Source organism: Chlamydotis macqueenii, chromosome 14 (genome assembly GCF_036417535.1).
Source record: "Chlamydotis macqueenii isolate bChlMac1 chromosome 14, bChlMac1.mat, whole genome shotgun sequence".
In the NCBI taxonomy this organism is placed as follows: Eukaryota; Metazoa; Chordata; class Aves; order Otidiformes; family Otididae; genus Chlamydotis; species Chlamydotis macqueenii.
Window position 1 is genome coordinate 8,921,467 of NC_141569.1, and position 26,573 is coordinate 8,948,039.

General features: G+C 46.2%; 1 protein-coding gene across 1 annotated transcript in view; it reads right to left on the bottom strand.

Annotated features, from left to right (window-relative positions):
* The window catches only part of HTR4 (5-hydroxytryptamine receptor 4), a 138,743-nt gene that overhangs the window by 40,217 nt on the left and 71,953 nt on the right, over positions 1 to 26,573 (bottom strand). The window contains exons 9-10 of the mRNA XM_086759235.1: positions 17,398 to 17,551; positions 14,896 to 15,464 (exon numbers count right to left, since the gene is read on the bottom strand). Of these exons, the coding sequence (XP_086615361.1) occupies positions 14,896 to 15,464; positions 17,398 to 17,551 (723 nt within the window). The remainder of the gene's footprint in view (positions 1 to 14,895; positions 15,465 to 17,397; positions 17,552 to 26,573) is intronic.

The window sequence follows — 26,573 nt, forward strand, 5'->3', positions numbered from 1 at the left end:
ACGAAATATTGCATCTTTACTGGTGGCAAAACTGAAACAGAACCACGTCTGTATCAATTCACAGGCCAGGTCATCTATTCAAGATGCAAATGCAAACTCAGCAGCAGATGTTAGCAACTACAATCTTTGCTATGCCAAATAAACAAAACCAAAATCCTCAAAATGGCCAATTTACTCTTTTGAAATGTGCAGTTTAAGATGGAAAGATGCTTACAGCTGACTAAGAACTGAAATCACAGGTGGATGAGCGCTGCAGGCAGGCTCACAGAAGGCTTAGAAGGTACCTGAGTTTGATGAAGCATGTGAACTGGGCAGACTGGCACTAGCAGCCACCCAGCAATCAGAAATACAGGCAATGGTTAAGGATCCAAAAAGTGGCCAAATGCTAAAAGACAATCAAATCACAGCAGATGTATTGAAAGTCCTTGACACTTTTCTGGAGATACCAAAGAGTTGCCCAAAATGTCTTGACAATAACTGGGTTCTTCTCTCCCATAGACACTTCAAAAGCCTTAGGAGCAATTTGAACTGCAGCAACGGGGAAGCTTTTCCACAGTGTGAGTTTACAGAGAAAGAGGCAGTGCATGTAATGCTGAAATAAATTCTCCTACAGCACTCAGAAAGGAGGAGAGTTACTGAAAAATAAAAAAGAAGTTAACCTAAAATTAAAATGCACTTAAACAATTAGCCCTGAGTTTGAGAGATGTCTGCTGCCACAATGAATAACAGAATATAACAATAATTGCTGGGATTTATATGGCATTTCTACCCCTAAGGCATGTGGAGCTCTTTGTAAATGCTGATAGGCATTGTCTAAAACCACTTTGACTGATAAAACATATTAATCTCTGGAGAGAAGGGAATTAGCACCACACATTCAGCATAGCTGTGCAAAGGTCTTGGTTGGGAGACGTGCAGTTGAAACAGAAGGGAAGTAGGGGGATAGTAAATTGCTATCAATAACAGAATTTATTCAGGTACCCAAATTAGTTTTAAACTCTGTTTTGGCCCTCTGGAATGAATGGACAGAGTCACAAAGGATTTTGAATCAGATTCAGCATGCTGGTGTGTATCATGAGGGATGTATGTATTTACCTAAAGGTAATTGTTTAAGTTGCATTCAGTTATTTAAGTGATATGTTTTAGACAGGTCTGGGCTTTGCCATGCGACAGGAGATGTTGAGCAGTCCAGCTGCAGGGAGAGCAGTGCCATGGCCAGCAGTGCTGCTCTCTGGGCAATGACTCCTGGGCGATGGACTCCTAATTACAGCCGGAAGGCAGATAAGCTACGCACATCCTTGTCCATCTCATTGCATCATTCCCAGCACCAGCTATTCTTTCTGTCCTGTATTCCCAACACAGGACATTGCTGTTGAGAAGCTCAGCTAAATATCATCACATGAGAAAGAATTAATTTTTCAGCAGAAGTTTTCCATCTGAGGTGTATAAACCTGAATAAATATCTAGAATCCTACAGTTGATTCAGGAAGCAGTCAGGATTAAATTAGGCCAGCCCAGTAATGGTGCTCTGTATTGGTAGAGACTCTAGTGAAATCAGATTAGAGCTTTTCCCAATGGATAACGGCCTGCTTTTTCATCAAGGCCTCAAAACCAATTAAAATTACCATTCAAATCACTTTGTGCAGAACAGGAGCTGCTTGTTTTTACCATCAGGAGACCTAGAAAGATGAAAAAGTAAACGTGTGGAAATCCAGCCCATCTTTACTGAGTGAGTCCCACCAGACAGATGACTTCCCTATTTTTGTCACACACTCCTTTGCTGTTTCCTTACACTATCTTTTGCAGGAGAAAGAAAAGGAAACTTCGAGGAAAGCTGCAGATGCTGGACAGGAGGGAAGCAGATGGGAGAACAGCAGTGGGTGCCAGGGTTTTGCAGCGAGGGAAGCTTTCCTGAAGCCCTGGGGAGAGCTGACAGAGCTCTCCAGGGCTCCGTTGGAAATTGTGCTCCTGTTCCAGGCCAGCGCTTGCAAAATACTGGGGACATGCTGTTCATTATGCAAACCGGCTGCAGAAAGCAGAGAGAAAGAAGAAACAGTCATGCATGTCAAAGACCAGAGAGGTTTAATTGGAAAAGACAACAATTAATATAAGTTACTTAAAGTTTCCATTTGCATCAGAGAGACAGTGAAGTGAATCCCAACAATAATTGCAGAGAGAAGCGTTGACCTGCAGCAGGACTAGCCATTCCTGTGGCTTCTTCCCCTCTTCTGCTTTTCCTAACAGCACCTGTCCTTCCAGCACCGTCCTCCGACGGCACTGGGGGGGAGGGGAGGGCTACCGTCAGCGGGATCACTGCAAACTTCTGTAAACCAGGTTGCTTTCCATTTTTCATAAACAATTCACAGACTGAGAGAGGCTTTGCGCACAGTAACAGGGCTGACCCAGGGGTTTGGTTCTGTAGGTTTTGCTGGTGATAAATACAAAAACTGAGAGGATGCAGGGTGGCGTGGGGAGGCAGACAGCTCCTGGAGTTACTGGACTGAGCCCAGCTTCCCTGGATGGCCCATGGGGTACAAAACCACCACTGTTTTCTGCAGCAAGGGCTCTCCCAGAAACCTCCAAATGATACGGGTCATACTGGAAATGGGGAGGTACTGAACCAGGGGTTAGGCGTTCTCTAGGGAGATACAGACCAGGGCAACAAACAGCAAATCTCAGATTAGAAGGAAAGCCTTAACTGGGATCCTGCCCCACCAGAATACATCAATTGCCTTTGTTACCCAAAGCACAAGTCATGCAATTAAAAACAGACAAAAATGAGTTGATATTTCAGTCACTTCCAAGCTCAAGGTGCCCTTCAGTGCCTTGGCTTCCCTACCAGAAACAAACCAATGCAGAAGAGATATTCTGGTCTTGAATCTTGTGTTAGGCCAAATAACAAAAGTGGGTTTATCTTGGCTCTAATCTCTTTTCCCAATATACAGACATATTGAAATAGATTATCTTACGAAAACTGAAGGAAACTGTGGTATTTTTAAACCCTAATCCCCTTTTTCCTCTGTAGGAAATAAGATAAATATCTTGATTTCACTCTGTACAATTGCAAGAAGCTTTTATCTTATCAAAAGTTCTCAGTTTCCTCTGGTGAGGCGGTTTTTTTTGTGCTGTGTACCAGGCTCCAGCAGAGTCCTGATTATTGACCAGACAAGTGGTTTATGGGTGAGGGAAGGGACCAGCCTCCTCCGACACAGGGTGCAGTGCAGATCCAGTATCATCTTGCCCAAGGGCCGGAGTCCTGGTGCGAGCTGGTTTGTACGGAGACAGACAGTTTGCTTTGGCAGCGGGTTTCGCGAGGCTTGGCTGGCAGGTGGGACTGGGGTGCAGCCGGCGAGGACCAGGGAAAGGGCTATGCGCACACGCTGCCCACGCAGCCCAGCGCAGCGCTTGGCATCCCAGGGAGCTGGTGCCATGCCAAGCAGGGAAAAGGAGCCAAGATCACCCCATGCCCTTTCCCTAGGCTTTAACCTCTTCGCAGAAGAATTTTGCAGGAAAGTGTGGGAGGAGAACCTAACCCCAGACTCACAGATGACAGCTGAGAGAAAAGAAATGTGTGTCTCGACTTCCTACCCTGGGGATAACCCAACCTCAATAAAAAGCCTGGTGCGTTTACAAATACAAAGAAAGGCTTCAGCAATAACTTTAGAAAACACCCACAATAAAAAATAAATCCACCCCCACACAAGCTGGAGGTACGCTGTACACTGTAACACTGACGGTTGCTTTGGTAAGCACAGACGTGTTGCCTTCCCAAAAACCAGGACGGGGCAGAGCAGGGGCTGTATCTCGGACAGTGAGCACAGCTTCCGAAAGGCTCCGCACCCTCATTTCTTGCTGTAAGCTCCCACCCCCACACAGCTCTTCTGGCTTCAATTAACGGTGCGGTTCCTGCTCTTTGTTTTCCAGATTGTGCTGGAGTCTCCCTTCCTCTTTTGCAGCTCTTGGCCTTTGGGACTCTTTTTACATTTGGATTTTAAATGACGTGGGAAGTGGCTGGTGCCCACGATGACACCCAGGGATGTTTGCGCAACGGGAGCCCAAACGCAATACCAAAAGACCGACCGGCTCCCACTCCCTTCCCCTCGAGGTGACATTACAATACCATGGAAAAAGCCTGGAGATGTGTCTGTGTCACTGTTAAGTAAAAGGGGCCAAACCCTCCAACTGGCACTGGTGCCGGATGACACACAGCTGCAAGCGCCTGTGCGTTTTTCACGAGCTGAAGCAATCAGCCAGGCTGTGACACCGGCCGTGTTGCTCTACCCTTTCTCCCCCATTTTCCTTTTTAACCCCTGCACTCCAACAGTGAGAAGAAAGCTCCCACAGGAGAACTGAGCAGGCCGAGCAGTCTGGGGCTCGGTGACGGAGCATCAGTAGAAGAAATACACACATCTTTCTTCAGATGAGGGAGAGGGGAAAGGAAGGACGAGACAGTTGTGCAGATGATGATGTTCCATCTTTTAGTTTGTAGGTTGTTTGATGCTGCACAGAACAACACACCGGCAAGCCCTTTGCCATGTGTGCAACCCCATTTTCATGGTGGTAACTTCTGCTGTTGTGGAACATCTGAATTTCCAGACCCGAGGCCTTCCCTGGTCTTGCATCCCGCATAGCCGATTGCATAATCTCACCCTGCACTTCCTGACTCAGCCCGTAACTCCTGTTTGAGCTATCATGTACTTGATATTTATAGCTCCCTGTGCCCTGCTCATGATCCTTCGCATCTCCCAGTCACAGTGTTTGTGAATGTTACACTAGAAAGCTGTTACTGTGGAGGAGACTGATGCCAAGTTGTAAAATCATGCCAGAGAAGTTGGAACATAAGTTTGACTGTAAATATTGGCAAAGCTTCGTAAAAAAAACTACAAGGAAGCTCCTCCAAGAAATGACAAAACTCTTTTTTTTTTAGTTGTTATGAGTCTAATGATCTCCTATATTTTTATAAAATACTTTTCAGGTTTGCAGCTAATGACATTTAAGCGAAAACCAAATTGTCTGTTGACTAAGATTAAGAACATTAGCAAAGGGGATGATGTAGTAAGTGCTACACTAATTCCCCAGTCTGAGCCTTCTTCCTAGTACAAGATTGTTCCCTTGTACTATTTTTAACTACTTTGCCCAGTCTGGCTTTAAATGGTAGAATGAGATGTCTGTATGTACTGCACATGCCATCATACATACCCACGCTGAAGAAGAAACTGGGAAATAGGAGCAAAGGCACAAAACAAATGTATTCAGCGAAGTAATGGAGGTTATTTCAAGATCACTGAGAGCCCTTGTGCTGAACCGCATGCAAACCGATACGCTTGTGCTCCCTCTGCTCGTACTTCAGGGACAGAGGTAGAAGGTCTTTCCTCCTTTATTTCACTCATCACACCCACCGGGCTGCAACAAAATACTCCGGCTACCTACAAAGCCACACACTGCTGAGAGCTGGTCGGATTAGGCCACGGTCCAACCTGCCAGCTCGGTGCCCCGTGGTGTCCCTCTGCTCCCCAGCTGCCATCGCCTGTCCCTCGCTTGTCCAAGGCATGGCTGCTGGCGGTTTGGCCACCTTTCCCCTCTGAAATGGTGCGGCACCCAGCAAAACAGTGAGCTTGCTCCTGGTTGGGTGCCTGCAATGCTATTACAACAAAGCAATGGGGCTGAGGACATGCCCGTCCTGGAGACCAGGTCACTCACTTGTCACCACCCAGTATGTCCTGAAGGAAACAGGCTGCGGGTCTTCCCTGAGCTCACTCCTCTATTCAATACCTGCTCTTGAACTAGAGAGGTTATTACAAAGAAAGCCAAGCTTAAGTCTTACATCACTAGTGGTAGAAAGCCGCATGTGATAATCAGTTGTCGTGGCTGACAATTTTCACTTTTAAAAATGAACACTGTGTGTCTCATGCAAGTTTGTGCACTTTAAACTTCCAGGTCTTTCCCTTGCTACACATCTGTGTGTTAGACTCCCGCACCCCAAACAGACACCGATTTCTCAACCTACCAGATAAACTGCTCATGTGCCAGGACTATTTTGCTACTGACTCTTTCTGAAGCCTTCAGTCACACTTCATTTCTTCCGCCTCCCGGCAGAGCACGGTACCCCCCTGCCAGCCCTGTGGGAACAGCCACCTGCACCCTTCAGGCTCACTACCAAGCGGGAGCTGATGTTCGATGTCAAAGCCAGTCTCAGATTAGATTAGCCTGTGGCCTGAGATTGTGTTCAGCAAACCAAGAGGCACAGCTGTAAAGACCATGGTTCTGGAACTCTGTGGAAACATCTTCCTTGTGCTCGGTTAGCCAAGTAACTGGGAGCACAGAGTAGCCCTGTGCTGCTCTTTCTCATTACTGTTGGTCCTCGCGTCTTGTCCTATCCGCATATGTTATCAGCAATTATTTCTTTATTTCCAGAGAGAAGATTAAAAGCAAACAGCTTATGGCCAAGACCTGTTCCTTAAGAATCCTGACTAGAAATACACTCGCTAGAAGATGGTAATTTTATAAGGATTTACAAACTGTGGGGGTGATCTAGTTAACAGATGCCATGCTGATGTAGGTAGCAAGTCAAATGTGTCACACTTCCTGCAAATTGCACTTCATAAAATAAAATTAGTTTGGAGAATTGAGATCTACTTTTCATAATCTCATGTTTACCAGTGGTATGGACATTACTCTGTCTTTTCAGATTTTGTTTCTTTTTAAACAGTCTGAACAGTATCACTTAAGGAACACATCCTTCCTTCCTATTTATCTTTGGGTGCAATGTTGTGCTAAATCCAGATCCTGGGAATGAGACAGAGGCAACCTGAGCATACCAAGGTGCTCATCCGCAGGGCTACAATCTTGAAAAGTTCATTTGCCAAGCAGCAGGTGATACTGCATTGCAGCTGCTGCCCAGAGGGGACCAGCGAGGTAGGAAGTATGGGAACCCGGCCTGAGAGGTCTTTTGGGAAATGGGGACAACTTCTGTTTCTCTTGATGCTCCCTGATGGATGCAAAATTAGCAGGATGAGGAGAAATTTGCACTTTACATAGGCAGAGTGGTCAGGCAGGGCAGATTGACAAGCTCAGAAACAGTTCAGCTCTGCTTCTGGTTTCCACAAGGGTCAGAATTAAGGCCAAAGTAGGGGTTTGTGGGGTCCTGCTATCATAGTCGTACCATATGATGAGATTATTTTTGTAAATTCATCAAGCTTCAGCTTGTTAAAAATTAGACCTTTCCCCCATGAATCTTACTAAGAGGTTGTTTCAAGCTGTCACTTCCATGACAGCTGGAAACTTTTGTCTAATTCCATCCTTAAATTTATTCCTGGCCACTTTATATCCAGTTGTTCTTGTGACAGCATCATTCCTTAGTTTAAATAACTCTTCTCCCTTCCTAGTCTTTACCCCCCAGTCAGATCCCCTCTCAGCCATGCTCAGGCTGCGGTATGGAGCCAGGCAGTGCCGCTGCTGCTGGCACAGGGAACTGATACTCAAACTGAAACTATTGGAGTGGAAGACACATCTTGAGCAATCTTTGGTTGCACTGCCCAGAGAGCTCAGCCTTGGGGCCATGCCAAAATGAAGGAAACACTCTTTGTCACCTCTGAAGTCACCATTTTAAAATGTTTTCATTGATATAATATTTCACACCTTGGGATGGAGAGCTCTCACGAGATTTCTCTCCTTGGCGTGGCTCTGTACCAGGTGGAATGGGCAGCCTCCAGAATGACCTGTGGGGCCACCCACTCCGTACCCTGGCAGTGCTCATGCTGCCTGAGGTACACTTCTGGCCACGCCTGGTGCAGATTTGTAATGGGGAAAGCGTACAAGACTGGTGAAAAGGGCTGCCAGACAGCACCCAAGGAAGTCAGCACGGCTTACCCAGGCACCTGCAGCTGATGAAAAATGACACTACTGCAATTAAAGTCAAGTCCACCAAGGTTTATGTCTATTAAATGAAAAATTTCATTAGCTTCTCTTGTGCTTCTCCGTAAGGACAGAGCCCTCCCAGGTACAGAAGAGGACGTTCCTTCAGGTCCTCCAGCCTCTCCAGAGCAATGCGATCACGTGCCTGCAGGGTACAGTCATCGGAGGGTGGCTGCCCACACGCTGGGTAATCAGAGTAATTTAAGCACAGGAGCATGATGGTTTGCATGCAAATATAATGTTTGCATGTATTCGCTAAGATGAAGTGAAATAAATCACTGCCATCAAGGATAAAAATCAAAATCCCAGCTCAAATATATGCAGAGGTATAGAGGTATTAGCTGCACCCTAGCAGTATTTCATCAGCTTCTCTGAAAACAAAAATTATTGGTGTCTCTCAACAGGGAGTTTCCACTAAACTCTTGTCAAAAAGAGAAGAAAAGCAAAATTTGCAGGGGATGGAGATGTCAGGGAGATGTCATCGTTTGTTCTGTTTCCCCTCTTTTGCTCAGAAGCTTCCTAAAAAGAGCTTAGTGGGAATATGCTTTATCAGCACATTCACAAAGGGGTGAAGCTCTTGCCTGTCGTTCCCATTAATAAGGTGACTGCTGGAGAAATTACGACACACGTCCTAAAGCCTAGCACAGGGAGACCTGGAGAGAAGGCACGTGAGCAGAGGCCAGGGAGGCTGCGCTGCCCAGGCTGTCAGCTGGAGGCTCGGCTGGCGTGGGGTGGGGTGGCATGGGGTGGGGTAGGAAGCCCCACTGCTGCCGCCAGCCCACAGCTGTGGAGGAGGAGGAGCAGCGGGAGCCATCGGGGCTTTCCAACCCCCGGCAGCAAGTGTGTCTGCCTCGAGAAGCTCTGAGGTCTCTGCAGCTGTCTTAGTGGCTAAGGAAGGATAAGACATAAGAGGAACAGAAGGAGGTAGAAGAGGAGGATATTTTTCACTTGTAAACCCAGATCCGTGAGGGAGATCTGCCAGTTCCAATAGAAAGCAGCTCTGAGTAACTAACTTCTGTCAAGTCACACCTGCCACCCATAAAAACCCACCACTGCAGGCGAGACAGGATCGCTGCGCCATCCATGCCCTATGAACACAAGTGAAATGACCCAGACTGGGCACTGAACCTGCTGTGTGATTCAGCCCACACCCATGCTGGGGTGCACAGGGAAACCAGAGCACTCTAACTCATCTTGTGAAGTCGTTGCTGAGCCCGGGAGCTCGGAAACAGCCAGAGGAGTTGTAACACCACAGCCACCGAACGTGCCCATTCCCCTGAAAGCAACCCTGTAGGAGAGGGGATGGTGCATGATGGCACAGGGACACTCTGCCAGCCAGTATTTGACCTGTGAGGAGGTGACTGAGCACTGATGGAGTTAATGACCTTGTGAAATCAAAGCTGTTGAGAAGGCATGGTCATTCAAAATCATCTTTGAAAGATGCAAATTGCTTTGATTCCACAGCAGTGGGCACCTGGGCATCCTGATGTGTGTTTGCTGCAGGCAGAACCCAGGCTGCTGCTCAGGCAGGGGAGTCCTCTGTGTCGGGGAGACCCCCAGCAGCAAGGGGAGATGGGGCTTGGAGCTGGCAGCCTTGCAAAGCCAGGAGGGTTTCAGGATGGTTGAAACTCTCTTCCCTGCAACCAGGGTGGATTTGTTTTCATTCCAACAGAACTGTAAGCTGCGGAGTTGCTAAACTTCTCAAAACTGGAGACCTGAGTTGCTGCGGTGCCTGTTCCAGCAGCAGCAAGGAAGCAGCAGGGCAAGCGGCATTTGGGAGATTTACTGGCACAATTACTCACGTTCCCTACAGGGACCAGTAAGACTCCGCAGCAGCTCTCTGGCATTGAGTGCCGGCTGCACACATTGATTTACTGCACACTTCTCCCAGTGTTTTGTGCACCGTCAGAGTGCTGACATGAGTGTGGGCTGATTCGGTTATTTATTTAATTTTGTATTTATGAAGACAATGAACTTCCAGTCCCCCAAGCTGCATGCTTTTTTTTTTTTTTCACTTTGTTTCTCTTGGCTCTTCTAAAAGGAAAATCAGGATGTGTTTTACTTTGGAGAAATAAAATTGGCATCAACCCTGCCTGAGAAGACCTCTCTATGATGGAAAATGAGTAAATAAACCACTCACTAGAGCTTTCCCTGAAGACCTAATACACTGTGCTGTGCTAACAGTGCACTTCTGAGAGGAAATGGGGAATACAGCAAAACAACCTCCTTGACCCAAACGTTCCAGAGTTTATCTACTCTGATCACTACTCAATTATATTTTATCCAAAGCCATCTTCTTCGCTGTGGCAAAATTTCAGAACTTCTTTTATCCAAGAATTCAGGCAATGCCGATCTGGGTTCCCTTCCACTTGTGCAGTACAGGAGTTTAATGATTCATGAAGGCATGAGTTTGTTGTTTTGTGTTGAATAAATACCTATGCATGACAAGATATCCAAGCAATATGTTTAAAGGGGAAGACAGCATTTTTCAGATGATTATGGCATTTTGCTTTCATTCTCATGGTGCACAGAACTCCTGAACACATGCTAGAGCCATCCAGAAACCTGTATCTATTGCAGTAAATTATTGTACTAATTTTTGCCATACATTAGTTGAGTGCTCATTGTAAATTCTCCTATCCACTCATTATTCAGAATGATTCCCAAGTCTTTTCAATGAATGGTATTCCAAACCATAGGTTATTAGAATTATGAATTGCAAATACTTATAATGAATTACACAATTTGCGCTGCAACCAGAGAAACAAACCTTGTATATGACATGTGAGTCACAATCTCAGCCATTGAAAAATGAATAGGGCATGAATTTCAGACTGTAGCCACTGCAGACTTCAGTTCACTATTTGCATGTGTCCTGCCTGAATTTTCCAGTTGATGGTACACACTGAAATTGAAATAGGTGAGTAACCAGGGGTGAAAAAAAAAACCAACAGAGAGTTCTGGCAATTCCTACACTTGCAGAAAGCAAACTTGGAAAACAGGCAAATCAAAATTTTCTTTCAAAGCTGAATATTTAATTCTAATACTCTTTCCCATCGTACACATAGATCCAACTCTAACCACATCCTATCTCCTGGCTGCTCATGACATCTCTTAAAACACGTTTTGTGACACATCTTTCCCCACCCAAGGGATGGATGTGTCTCATACCAGCTGATGGAGAGTTCAAGAACAAAATGTGTGACAGGAAATCCTTTCCCCATCTTCCTGTTCATGATTTAGGGATAAAGTGGGGTGGTTGCTAGGCGATTAAGAAAGCTGTGGTGACCCTCATATCATGGTCACTGTGCAGTCTGCTCCCTCGCCCCATCACCACTGTAGCTGTGTCTGGCCCCAGATGTCCTGAATAAGTCTCTCCCTGCCTGGGTCACCCAGAGCACCACAGTCTTCATAGATTACTTGAAAAAATAAATTAAAAAAAAAAAAAAAAAAAGAAAGAATGAGAACTGTCTCCCAAGCGGTCTCCCAGTCTGTGTGTGGTGAGGGCGTCTGCCTCTTCTTACTGCCGTGTTTTATCGCACTCTGCTCTTCCTTCTTCTTTTTTTCCCATTCCTAATATAAATGTGAAAAATCCCAAAACGGGAATGTCAGAAAATTTTGACATTAAAATTATCAGAAGAAAAAAAGAAGAAATGTCTTCCCTCCCTGGAATGCATTCTTACAGGTCAGACACATCTGAGAGCAAGAGCCTGAATTTAAACAGTGACAAACATATTCTTGCATTTGCAAACGCACCGGTGAGATGATTGTGAGCAAGGACAGAACGGTTTGGACAGGTAGAGCTGAAGGAAAGTTCTGATCTTCTCAAGACTGGAAGTGGAGAGGGGTTAGAAATCCCAGACCTACTGTTAACCCTCCTGATTCCCTTTGAGGCTAAATGTAAGCTTAATACAAAATTGCAAATCTCTGTGGTTTTTGTGGGAGGAACTCTGCGCTAGATTCAGCACAGGGTCTGTCCTTTTCTTCACTGCTCTCCCTGCCAGGGTACAGAAAGCAGCTGTAAAATCCCACTTGCACAACTTCCCCATTTGCAGAAGCTCTTGGTTGGGAAGAAATAAACTTGAGGTTGGAAAAGAAGCATTTGAGCCAGGTCCAGCCCCAACACAGCTTCTCACTTGGGTTGGTATGAAGCCAACTCACACAGGAAGGTTTCAATATTTCAGCTGCTGGGCACAAACCTCTTGTATTTCCAAGCTAGTAAAGAAATACACGTTACACCTTGAGAGAAGCTGCCTCACTAAATTTCTCTTCCACTGCTGCAGGGTCCAACCTCTTTTGCATTTGAGAGAGAAGCACTGAAGAAATAAAAATTCCTCAAGTGAGATTAACTATCCAAAGACTACAAGTAGTTGGTTTTGCTTTAATACCCACACCTCTGTCATCATCAGTGCATAGTCTGCACCAGGAAAAGAAGTCACACTTTTCTCATCAGTTACAAAGCTGAGGAAAACAGAAAATAATTGGTCTCTGAAATACTGATGTGCAGAGCTGCATCCCTCCGGCACGTGGAGGCAGGAGGGTATGTGGCAGCAGGAAGCTTTCTGCAGAGCTGGAGCAATATGGAAAGGCAGGAGATAACCTGACATGCGTGTGAAGTAGGCGACACTCTCTTATCCATGAACGTACTCATAAAAGCTAGAAGTGGAAAAGATGCCCTGTGCAGGTTTGGTTCTTACAGGGCCTTTTGCAATGGTTGTCACACCTAGATTGACAGGATTGTTATATATTTCCATGGATAACTTCTGCGTGGGAGCAGAGTGGTACAAGTGGGAGGGAGAAGCTGGAAATGAGATAAGCCTGATCTCAGGTGGGATCCACCATTTACTGCAGGCCACCACCTGGCTGGGGTTGCCGAGACCATGGCCACCTCTGGCTTTGGAGGAGAGGTGACTCTTCACATTTGCTTTGGCTGCCCCAGGGACATCAATTTGTTTATAAAAACTCTCAAAATGAGGAGTTTGTCAACTCAGGGCCACTCAGCAGAGAATGCAGGAAACCACCAGCACATCTCCTGGAGGCGAGCAGAGCTTCCTTGGCCACTCGCTTGGAAGCCCATCCCCACCATTGAGCATCCCCAAGGCAGTGCCGGCCTGAGCCTGCCTGCCCCACAGGGCAAAGGCAGAATGATGAGGTCTCACAGAAAGATAACTTAGTGCAAAAGCAGCAAGACAACGAGGAGTCACCGGCATTGCCATCTGCAACACTTGGAGGCCAAATGTCTGCATGGACTGAAGCAATTCACCTTCTGGGCTGACGTATGCCCTACCCTAAGCATCTCCAACCCACACCTAAGAAAGGCTCCCTGCTGTCTCTCTGCCTTGTATACTTAACAAAAAGCATCTTGTTGCTGTACTTACTAGCCAAAATAGATGCCACTCTCAATTTGTGTTCAGACCACCAGGCCGGTCCCTGCACCCGCCAGATGCAGTCTGGAGAGTGCAGAGCTGCCCCAGTTAACCAGGGACGGGAGCGAGGCTTCCCTCCCCGTGCAGGGATGCATTTCCAGTGTTCGTCCCTGCAGCTCCCCAGTCAGAGGTACCTCTGCTGCTCTCTCAATCCTCCTAACCGCAGCAGAGGAGCATCTGGCTTGTCCCGGGGAGTATGGCTCTGATGACAGAAATACAGGCTGAGCGTGGCACGGTGCCACGCATCCATCACAGACAGAGGGCTCCGGAACCATGGCCCCCAAACAGTTTTTAATCAGCAGAAGATAAATATGTTGTAATGTCTTTCATGACTTAGAAAGCTTGAGATGTCTGTCTCAAGGTTGTGACAAGCCCTGCCCCCTCTCCCATCCATTATACAGCTCAGGGCTCTTTCCAAAACTTCAGAGATCACTGCAGATGGGAGCCTGGGGCAAACCAGGAGATCAGACTCAGCTGGGGCAAGTGCTGAGTGTCTGATTTAGTCTCTGGCCACGTTCAGCTCTGAACACAAATACGGTAACCAAGTTCTTATCTGCATGTGAAGAGCCATGAATCCACCTACCGAAAGAACCCAATCTCCTCTAGACAGCTGCATAGAAACACCTATGGTTTTATGCAGAGACTGCAGTTTGTTCCGATATTGCAGGAGATAATTGTTCTTCCCTCCCTTCCTCCTGTGCTCTGCATCCCACCTCTCTGCTCAGTGAGAAGACAGCAGTGTCTCATACCACAGAGCCCTCCAACCCCCGAAACTGTGCGCAGCCCACACGTTCTCCTCTTGCGATGAACACACCACAGTGCTCGGTGATGGGTGGGGTGTGTGAGGTGTGGGGTTCAAATTCACTGGGACCCCAAACCGCCAACCACCAGGACCAAGGCCATGCTCAGCAAACCACGCTCAGCTGCCAGGGCTCCCGCAGAGCTGGGTGCCGTGGCCTTGCATAGGGAAGGCGTTGACTGGGTTACAGTAAAAAGCAGACATCCCAGCATTTTCTGAGCTCCTAAAACAAAACGGCAAGTACCCCTCCTCCCAGAAAGCCATGGAGGTGCCCCAGCGGGGTCAGGGCATTTGGGAAAGTTCATCCTTTGCCCTTCATTGGGTCAGAAGGTGCAGCTGATGGTGCATAGGTGGTGGGCCTACAAAGGCAGCACCCAAGAAGGGGCAATGGGAGGGTGTCATGATCCCTTTACTAGAGAAGACAGAGCAGGCAGCCTCCTGCAAAGTGCTCTCCATGGGGTCAAGTTGTTCCCCTCAGACCAGACAGCAGGGCTTGCCAGAATGCATACATGACTTCTCCATTCTCCCAGCTCTTTCCTGAACACAGCTCTGGAGAATCTGCGCATACCAACATGTATCTGTTATCTACAAACACAGCACAAGACTTCTGGATGCTTCTCTTGCCAGTCCCCTTTTTAAACATTTAATCAATCAGATATTTCAAATGCTAAGTGAAATGAATCTTTTATGAAAACTCTAGAGAAAGTCCTCTTTCTAGTGACTCTAGGCATTCTGTAGCATCCGAGAAACACTCACCTTAGTACGTGAGTTGATCCATTTATTGTGGTGGTGGAACAGGGGACCGTCTGCCCCAAGATGGAAGGCCTTCGGTATCGCTCATCACCACAGCACAGGATGATGAGGAAGGCACGTCTGAAAGACTTGTTCAGGAAGGCGTAGAGGAAAGGGTTCAACCCTGAATTGATGTAGCCCAGCCACAGGCAAGCTGTCCACAGCTTCCCCGGCACCGTGTAGTTTATGAAAGGGTCCACTATGTTTGTGATAAAGAAGGGAGCCCAGCACAGGCAGAAGCACCCCATGATGATGCACAGGGTCTTGGCAGCTTTGGTCTCAGTCTTCATGCGGTGCGTGCTGTGCTGGTCCGGGTGGTGCTGCTGGCTGTCGGTGGGGGCCCCCGCACGCTGCAGCACCTGGATCTGCCGGGCGTGCTCCCTGGCTGTGACGTAGATGCGGTAGTAGGCCAGCACCATCAGGAAGAAGGGAATGTAGAAGGCCACCACGGAGCAGGTAATGGCGTATGGCTTGTTGACCATGAATATGCAGTATGTAGAGTTGGAAGCCTTGTTGAACTGCCTTTGCTGAATCTGGGGCAGGGAGAGGAAGGACAAGGACCAAAAAGAAGGAAAGAAGTTCAGCACCGCTCCTCTGATACCAGCAGTCTGTTTGCCAGAACAAACCACCACTGCTTTCTGATTGCCACCTCTCCCTCCCCTCTCCCACCTGCGGTACCTGCCTCACCCACTGCTGCCTCTCCTGCCTGTGCCCACACCACGGGTGCTCCGGCCCTGCTGGTCCCCAGGTCTGATGGACCAGCCCCACGCTGCAGCTGCGGCACCTTAAAGCCTGCCTCAACCTGGCCAGTGAAAATCAGTCGCACACGCCAGTTCAGACACAGCGAAGGGGAATAACTTCACTTTGTGCTGGGCTTTTTTTGCAGTGCTCACTGCTCTGTTTGTTAGGGTGTGGTTTTACACCAAGGATGCACAAGTTTCACCCACCCAAGTCCCACAGGCTGATCAGGGAAAGACCAGATGGAGAAGGAAGGGACCAGGCTGCAGTTGGGGAGCAGCTCCATGCTGGGAAGTGACACCGAGCTCCCCTGGCACAGGGGCTGTGGGCAGCAGCCCAGCAGAAGTCTGCAGGTTGAGTCTGCAGGCTGAGATCTGGTCAATGACTTGTGATGGAAACAGACAGCAGGTGAAGAAGGGGGTCTTGCATGTGAGTTTGGGGAGCAGGAGGCATAGCCGAGACACACAGGATTTCTCTGAGGCTATCCTTGCTATAAAACAACGTCACTGCCAATCCATCAGACCCATAATTTCTGATGTTTGTTCTGACAAGAGAATAACCTTCCCTCCTATTTAAAACTATAATATCAAAATTATTGAATTGGCCACGTAAGGAAGTTTACCTCTAAAGCAAACTATGAAGCATTTTCCCTGGGTGGTGGTTGAACCCTGCACTACTTCAGCATGTAGCTACTGAAATCTGCACAGAGAACATCTGCAAGTGACAAGGAAGGGCAGGGCTTGCACTGGTGTTTAGAAAAGCCGGTACGGACAGCTGGGTGTCGAGCTTTTTATGAAAAGGTGGGGGCAAGAAATCAGTGGAAGAAATCAGATACCTGACATGGTTTGTTAAATAAACAAAACACACCTCCCTTTTCTGTCAGCTGCATGTCCCAAAGGTGCTTGTCTGCAAGCAATTTTGGTTTTATCGCCTTGTCCAGAAGCTTGGCAGCTTGCACCTGTTATTCCCCATGAGCCAGGAAGTATTCATAGCTCCTTGACTGAGACTTGGCATAGAAGATGCCACATCTCTTTAAACAAGCTCTTCTAAATAAGGTGTTTTCACAGTTTGCCATTTTTTAATTCCTGCATCTCCAGATTGGAAGGAGAGCAGATTTGCAGCTCATAACTCCTCGCCCTCTAGATGGGATCCTGCAAGGGAAGCCAAACTGCGGTGGGGAAAACCAACTCCTGCTGAAATGACTTGCACAGTGGAACTTCACCTTCTCCCCCTCTTCAAGGTTCACACCAAGACATGGGTTTTGATGAGACTGGCCCAAAGCATCATCCCTTCTGGGGAAGACTGCGTTTCCCAGCTCTCCAAACATCACTAGCACGGCACAGAGGGATGCTCAGGCTCCACCGGCATTGGCCAGCACTCCCCGAGAGCTGCAGAGGCCAAGGGGAACCCAGGACTCTTGAGGTGCCTGTCAGGAGCTAGCTGGGGCTTGGCACGTTTTCAAAGGACTGCTCACTGCACTCATCAGTAGACACAGGTAAAATCCTCTCCCAGGGCCACCACTGTCTTAGTGACAGTCCTTCCAGGACAGAGCCATTTCAAAGACCATTCAAAACACCCTCCAGAAATTCAGCAGCCCCTCTGCATCGATAACAAGTAGTTTCTCCATCCTCTCTTACATTTTTTTTCTTCAATTATTGCTTTTAAAATAAGAATATACAGCACTGAAAATATTTCATACCAGGTTGGTGTACCTCCTCAGCTACTCACCAGATCAGTGATGCCAATGCTATTCCAGCCTTGCATGATAGGGAGGAAAGAAATAATTGTTGGGATTACCCAGCACCCTCCAAGCATTACAGCAATGCGCGATGGAGTCATCTTGTTCCTGTAAACCAGGGGCTGGCAGCAGATAGCATAGTACCTGCAAGGTGAAAAGTGAGAGAACAACCATCATCAAAGGAGACTTCCAGGTCTTCTAAAAATAAAACTGCAAAGCATTTTCTCCAGCTTGTCTCTCCTGCCGTTCAAAATAGGGAAAAAAATGAGTCTATAGCCTATCTCCATTGACTGCCTCTCACACAAAGAGCTCAGGATATTTTCACAGCATGAGTAAATAGGGTTTCACAGTGCCTTGCAGAGGAAAGCCAGTATTTTCTGTTTTCCAGCTATGGAAAATAAGGCACAGATTAATGCTGTGGTTTGTCTGCGGTCGCAGAGCAAGGGAGTGACTTCAGTTCAGCTCTCCTCTCCCTCAGCACTTAGTCACAAAGCTGTCTGCACCCTCCTTACCACGATGAATGAGTCCCCCTTCCTCCCATTTCACCGTAACTGAGTAAATGTTGGGGTTTTCCTAGCTGCAGTGGACATTTATTTTGACAAGACTGCAAAAGCTGTTATTGCAAATTAACAAAGTGTTTCAAAGCTGTGAAAACGTCAGTAAAATGAAGCGTGTTTTTCCGTAACCAAGCTTCCTTTCCACCTCCCAGGAATCAGCCTCCTGTCTGGCTGGGCTTTACCCTCTGCCAGGGACAGGGCAAACGTCTGCACGGCACTCCCAGCCTTTTCACCGTCACGGGGACGTGCCTGCGCTCTCCCTTCTCCTCCTGATCCATCCAACATATTCACAGCACAACAGGTCCCTGCTCTTAAAATAACAACCAGCTATGAATTAAAAATGTCTTCTCAAAGAGATGAGAAATCAGCTCTTCCATTTGTCTGGCCCCTGTGCTACCCACCTGCCAGCAGATTTTTACATCAGGGAGGTGTATCAAACCTAAACTGGAAATCTCGTTGCTCTGAAATTAAACTATGCCCATAAGCAGAGCAGATCAGCAACAGTATCATCCTACTGCAGATTTTTGGTGGTCCTGATCTGAAGTCTGTCTCAGGCTCCCAATGAAATATTTTCAATCTTTACATTTTTGGACTTCAGCACACTTTGTAGAAACAGCCCAGTACTGATGTCCCCACAGCTGTGACAAGGAGCTGTGGTCCAGAGACACAAGAAGTGCCCAGAAATTCTCAGATCTTCTAAATAACTAAAGAGATCATTCAGCTGTCTGCCTGGTGAATACAATTTCTTAGTGAATGAATAATGATCATCTGGTAGATGTAGTTTCCAGATTTGGTAAGCACAGAGATTATGCAATATGGGGCACCACAGGATACGAGCACCGCACTGAAGAAGTGGCCACAGTTATTGAAACCATCACAAGATTATTTTTTTGAGTTAAGCCTCAACATCAAGTTATAATGTGTAGGAGAGAGAGTCTCACTGCTGAATGCCTATAAAAATCAGTTTTATGAGGTCAGCAGAATCATGAATTAGAGACATTAAATTAGCAAACACACACTAAAGCTGGACCACTAACCTGAGGAGATGCCTGTGAGAATTTCCAAGTGCCACCAGCCCATTAAAATAAGACATTATGTGAACGTGCACATACACACGGTTTATGTGCATGTATTAGAGAGATGTCCTTGAGTTGCACAATTTATTTCATCAAGATCTGAGTGGGAACCAAAAGTTTTGTGCTAAACAGGCACAAAAAAAAAATCTAAGAATTTCCAATTTTTTATAGACTTTTTTAAAAAAAGTCATATGGAGTCAACTGAATTGCTTTGTTTTGATAAAATCAGATTATATATTCCACACAAAGGGTTGAAATAATATCAAAATGTCAAAAGAAAACATTTTTTTGAAGTCTCTTTGAAACAAGATTCAAAATGTCACAGGGGAAAAATGTTGAAACAAGCATTTAACTATTTCAATTTGATCATTTCTACAGTCTCTTCTGGTTTCGTGCGTGCATGAAAATCAGCCTGCAAAGTTTCACATTCAAAGAAATGGCATATCTGACAGTAACTGTTCTTTTAGAGCAGTGGGGGAAATGTTCCTCTTGCGGAGCTCACGCTAACAGCCGTGGGTCTGATTCCTGCCCGCACTACCGCTGACCTCACATCCCGCCCACGAGGGAGAAAGAGAAGCTGAGTAATTCACAGAACAGGATTTACTCAGTTTTGGAGCTTGCCTTCATTGGATCACGAGTTGAACAAGTGAGGGTATCCAGCCTCGAAGACAGGCAAAACTCAACTGAGTAAGGCCCTGAGTGACCCAATTAAAAGAAGATAGATTTAAGTTTTGGTCTGGCCCTGTTTTGAGAGGAGGGCTGGATCAGAGACCTCCAGAGGTCCTTTCCAACCTACCTTTTTTCTGAGTCTATCAGACAACGATGACCATCACGGTCAGATTTCAGTATCTTCATGATTCCAGAGAACAGAATAAATATTTCCTTTGTTCCTAGGATAACTACCCTCATGTGTTTGTGTAACTTTGTCCTATGTTGCTAGACCTTATTGCATTTGGATTTCTCCCTGGTCTCCAGATTTCCTTCGTCCAGGAAATAAACTGACCTTTGAATTCAAACAGGTATTTTCGGTAACGTTTTCGACTGTTTATTAGGACAGATGGTGCTTCTCTTGGCATTACGGGCAATTGCTCTTCCGACTCCAAACACAAGGGAGGTATAGCTGGCATATTTAATTGTTTACTATCTGAGAGACACCTCCTGGAAAGTGCTACCCAGTGCTGGACACCAAAGGATTCCTGTGACATGCCTGATGGCAAGTTACTGCAAGTCACAAGAGGCTACCTTTACTTGCAGACAGGGCAAAAGAAGAAATTCAATAAACAAATGGGAAAGAACAGCCAAGCCACCAGCCACCATTTCACAAGTTGCATAAGCAAAGAGAAAAGGAAAACATTGCTAATTGATTACAGCAGGAAAACAACTCTTCCAAGCAGTTTGAATTATTACATTTCTGTACTTCTATCTCTGCTGCAGCTGACAGCATTGCACTGACTTGTACATACTATTAAAGACCATTAGAGTAAAAATTATGCCTGTAGAAATGACATGTTAAGCTCTCATATTTCTTCCCTCCCAGTGATTCAGCAGCAATTTTCTTCCACTTACATGTCAAAAGATTATATATCTATTTTTTTTTTGCTAACTGCTGCTACCATGACTTCCCTTGCATTCAGAAAGTCGAGCTGGGTTCCTCCTGCCCTACACCATTACCAGTAACAAGGTTCCGCAATCAGAGCATGGGGGACAATTTTGCTGATGGCGAGGGAGGCAGAGAAGTACACCGTCCTCTTTTCCATAGTGCAGCAGGATTTCCATTCAATGGCCCAGAGAGTCAGATAATAGAAATCTTGTATGCTAACAGAAGTCTTTGAAGTCACACCGATTTTTGCAGTAGCTGGTGATTTGATGTACGTGATGGTTTGGGCATTTAAGCAGCTATTTATTCACTGAGAGAAAGGTAATTATATCTCCAAGATTATCAATAGTTTTAGTCAAAAGCTGAAATAAAGACATTTTCTTATTCTACATTTCTGCATCCTTTTAAGCTAAAGCTGTTTTCCTGTGCTCATAAAGAATATCTATTATGTACTGCTATGACAGCGTGATGGATTAATATAAAATGTAATACATACACATGATTAATATGCTGTCCAAGTTTAATTAAACATTAATTCTTACTATTATCAGTCAAGACCCATGTTTCTGCAGTTTCTTGAAAATGTTAACTTCCCTGTTACCTACAGCAGAGCAGATGATGCGAAACACATCCTCTCCTCCACCTCTGTTATGACATTCTTCACTGAAGGGGAAATCAAGAGTCCCTTCGTGGGGCTGTAGATCTTCCAAGCAGCTTCCAAAGGTTATTATAATACTTTTCCTTTCCCATATCAGACATTTGCCACATGAATGAATCAAGAGCTAACATTTTACAGATGGCTCAAAAGAAGAAATCCATAGCTCTTACAGCCGTACTTACGGCTCTTATGGCTACTGCAGCTATGTCCGGCTAGCGAGGATTTGTGACCTGCCCAGCATCACTTGGTGGCTCCGTGAAACAGTGCAGTGGCCAGACTCTGTCTTGAGGAGCATGAACGTGATGCTCTCTGGTCTTCCAGTGGAAGTTCCAGTGATATGGATGTGGGGGGACACCGATTAGTGCCAAGTGGATCACTTCCCAAAAGTGGACCTTGTGTTATGAACACTCTCCCAGCATCTCTGAGGGGATGCAGGTGCACCTCCATTATGTTCACAAAAGCTATATAAACCACTTGAGGTTCAGTGACTCAGCATCCCAGTTGGTGGGGCAATTTCCTCCATACTCTTATGTGCATCACCAGCAGGAGCTGCCGCAATCACGTGGAGGAGCCCATACACAGGGTCCACAAACTGTAAGAGCAGAATGTTTTACCCTTTCCCAACAGGACTGGTGCTTTGCCTGCTGGCGAGCTCTTCTTCACAGTCAGCGCTACATGTAAAACCAGAAACCAGATATAAATGCCTGATGAACTGTACATCAGCAACACATATGTACCTAACAGCCTTCAGCACTTTGGGTACAGAAGACATAATATTACATTCCTCAGCTTGCCTAATGTTAAACTGGTGCATATATGAAGACAGGAGATGGCAGATAAGAAGGAAGCTGTGAAGTCAAAGAGAAAACAGACAGAAGATGAACCTCAGTTATATTCTTGCCTTGTACAACTGAATGCTGAATCTGCTGTGTGGGCCCAAGGTTTTCGTGGAAACATAAGTGTTGCAGATAATGAGTGTTTGTTGTTGCCATTTTGCCTGTATGAAAAAATCGATGCATACATGCACACACATGTATGCACACTCCTTGTATCATACCCTGCTTTTCCTCCAGGAAAAAAAATAGAAAAAAAAGAGACTCTTGAAAAGCACATCAACTTTTAAGTGGTGACACCTTTAGTTACTACAAGTTTATAGCTTCTAGGTTCTTGCAGACAAGAAAGGAAAGACTGAGACTGAGAAGCAGCATTGCATTTCAACATACTGGTGACCTAGATCTGAGAGCAGCATAATTTAGCTGTGGTCCACGGCAAGTATGGCTATTTGTGATGCTGACTGCCTGCATACTCATCAAACACCAGCACGAAGAGACTCCATTTCTGACTGGGATCTGTGGTGAAGAGTGACATCAAAGGTCCAAGAATCTAGACAACCATCTGGGACAATAACGTTAACATACACCCGCTTCTGTGGTTAATGAGAAGCAAGCGGTGGTACTGCAGCCAGCACATCTGGCCACCCATCAGCCTGGACATCCAAGAGCCTCCTCAAGCCCATGGCAGTTGAAAAGCTGCAACAACTCCAGAGAGCAGTCCTGGAGTCCTCAGCTCCTGCCTCAGGATCAGGGATGCTCTCACCACACCGCTGCTCCTTCATTGCCTTCTGGGCATTACAGAAATAGAATTACCAAGCTGCATTAGATAAATCCTTGTCCTTGGAGAAAAATTAAAGTATCTCCCTGGTTTGCAATACAATTTTGTTTGAGCTACGGGTACACAGACACTACCCTGCAAGAAGCCCCTCAGATATCACAGACAGACAAACACACACCCACCTTTCCTAAACAGCCTGGCTCTGTGGGTGGCCCACATTTGAAACCATTTGGTGTCATGTACATGCATAAAATTATATACATACCATATGTTTTATCATCACTGGGGCCAAAATGTGCCAAGGAAAATTCTCTGAATAATCATATCGAGTATTTTTTTCACCCCCTTTAAGTAATCCAGAAAAAAGAAGACAAGAAGGTGGGAAAACTGCGGGTGCTATTAGCTCTCTCCCAAAGTCAGGGTGCAACAACATGTCCGTACAGGCTCTACGTCTGCTGAACCATGCCTTAAACACCAAAATGGGAACGATTTGTTCCCGAGTTCCTAAGGAAAGTGAAGCCAAAGAAACATGCCTGGAGAGAGCCAGACTCCCCCCGCTGCCACCGCAGGGGGCTCAGCTCGGGACCCCACACCCCAGGCAGGCTGAGACTTGGGTCCCAAGTTACATATAAGGACTTGGCTAGTTTGGAAAATCCTGTTCTTTACATTTTTGGAGCTCTACTCTGGTGCGCTCCACAAAACCCAAATCTGAACATGATTTTGCACGCTCCTCCTCTCCCTCAGTGAATCCAGGCTGGGCTAGAGTCCTCAGCTGAACCCTGACCAAGTGATGAAGTCTAAGGAGCTAGGATCTCAATTTATTTGTGCCTGTGTGAAATTAAAACAGTGCTGCTGGCTTTGCTGATATTTCAGTGAAACCAGATTCTGGCCTCTGCATAACCAGATTTTTACTTTTTCTTGGAGAGAAGAGCTCTTTCTCTTTTCCTTTTTCCCACTGAGCAAATAACCTATGGTCTCTGGCTGTGCCAAACAAAACAAAGTTATGCTGGTCCAGGAAAAAAAAAAAGTCCTAAAATGATTATATCTAACAAAATTAAATTCTTATTAGAAAAACAACGGCCTGCTGGTGTTGAGATAATTACACTGAGAAAAATGCTAAAGAGAACAGTTAATTGGAACTGGATAAATTTAGCTAGTAACACAAACAAACGTATGTTGCCAAACGGAGACAGAGGACTCCTCCACGGTCCCCGTGCGGGTCGGTGTGTGTGCAGGGCTATTGGCAGCAACAGTGGCAAAATAAATTACCATATTTCTAGAGGGCTTGTAAAGATTACTAAAGGACAGAGCATCCCTCAGGCTGTGCCGGGGCCATCTGCTCCGTTATTTTTTTAATGCTCTCGGACCTGAATTCTGCAAACCCCGTGTTAGTTTTCTTGCCGAGCTGAGTGCCGACAGGGATAACTCTGCAGTTACAGGGATAACTCCGCAACTACAGGGATAACTCCACAGTTACGTGCTGCATCTCACAGCCCCCGTGGATGGGCTCCATTTGCCCCTGCTCAGCCCCTTCCCATGCTGCCTTCCCGCTCCCCCCACCTAAGCCCCTGCGAGATCAGATGCCCCTCCAGCTGAAAAGGGCATGGGGGATTTATGGCCTGGTTCAAAACTATAGCTGGAATTTGTGCCATATAATCAGATTGCCGACTGCCTAATCATTACTTACTGATAGCTATTTAAAACCTGATAGGTCTCCTCACTAATAACTCTCCTCCGTCCCTGGCCAGGCAGCAGATGTTTGGCAGAGCACCGCTAGGCACAGCTGCTTTCTCCCAGTCCTTCAGAAAGACATCACGCTCCCGACCTCGAGCCCCACCGTGGCCCAGGCACCTTTGGCGAGCCAGTGGATCCCCTGCGCCTCGGCTGCGACACTGCGCAAACGAGACGAGCACGGAGAGTGAGGTGATGCAGCCCTGGAAACAAGAGGAGGGTGGCAAGGTGGGCAGAGCCCGACCACCCAAATCTCCCCACTCCCGTGCCCCCTGCACAGGCTCTCACACCTGTGCACCCTCCCACGCCGCGCAGGAAGAGGGGCTCTTCTCCAGATGGACTGCTACTGTGGAGCACCGGGGTTTGGGAGTCTCTAAAGCATCATCTCTCCCAAGGCATTGGGCTAATTTGATGCCTGAAACAGTACATTAATGTTAATTAATGTTTGTAAATGGCACAACGAGCATCTGTCACTCTGGTGCTCCAACACTCTTTGGATACATCTGCTTTGCTTTAGCCTTTATTTAGCAGTGATTATGTGGTACGTTTGAATTCCAGTAAGATCAGCGGTGACTATACAAACACACAGTTAGCTCTGTTTTGTTGCATGTTACAGAGCAAAACTGCAAATGGTTCGAACACGCCAGGCAAACAGCGTGCCCAGTGCCCAGCCGAGACACAGACCCGGAGGAAAGCTTCACGGGCTGGGACACAGCCAGGAGAGCTGGGGAAGCAGAGAGAGGGTGCAGGATGCTTTGGTTGCATGAAGAACAGAGGTGCCAGATGCATAACTAACCCAAAGAATACAGACATTTAGGATCTGTTTGTTTCTCTGTTTTGTTTTGTTTTTTTTTTCCCTAAGATTTTGAGAAGTAATTGTATTGCAAATTGTACTGCAAATATTGGAGAAGAAAATTGCCTTTCCTGACAGGGTAACTGCATTTGGAGACTCTATCGTGGCTTCTTGGCCTATTTATATGCAGTGCAATTATTTCTATCACATAAGCACAAAGAAAGGATACGTACGCATAAAACATGCAATACGTATTCAAGGCTAAATCTTTCTTTTATATTAGAATACCAAAGAGATGATGAAAAAGCAAAACCCAGTGACAGGAAAATTTGGATTCAGTGAGCCCTGAGATACCTTTGATAGTTGGAGAAAGACCTTTTCAGACAAGACTGAGAGTGTCTCTAAGTCTCTGCAGTACTCTGCTTCCTGCGTCTGACCAGTAAGATCAATTTATCCTGTGGTGATTTCTCAGCTTTGCTCAAATGCCTTTGGGAATTAAAGCCTGAATGTGCTTTTTTTTTTTCTTTTTCAGAGGCAGTAATGGAAATAGATACAAGATATTATCAGATAAAAGTCTTTTCAAGCAACACTTTCTGAAAATGTTGAAGAGAATGACTTTCCAAACTGAGTCCTGACGATTAGATTAACCACCCAGCTTTCTTAAAAAAAAAAAACCACAGTTGTATGCCCTGAAATAAAACAGACGGCAGGAATTCTATGAATCACAGAAAAAACACCAGCCAGAAGCAGCATACTCCCATAAAGTCTGAATGAGCACAAGAGCAACAGCTAGTGAAAATTAAGTAGAACTGTGAAGAAAGCAGTGCTGTCAGTGCTCCTCCAACCCAGCTGCCAGGACCGGTGAAGCAGTGGTGATGGAGAACAAGTCAACGATGGGCTGAGTCATCCTTCCCTGCACAGAAACCCACGCCTCCATTTACCTGCTCTGATCTTCCCATCCACCACTATCTCCTCGTACATTCTGTCCTCTTAACACTGGGAGTCAGTTCTCACTGGGGAAAAAACCAACCTCAAACCAACCCAAAATTGTCACAGGTTCTGCCAGTAACCTTTAAAGCCTAGGTCTGAGGCTTTGCAGACAAGAGGGGAATAGAAAGACATGTTCCTCTTACTCATATCAGA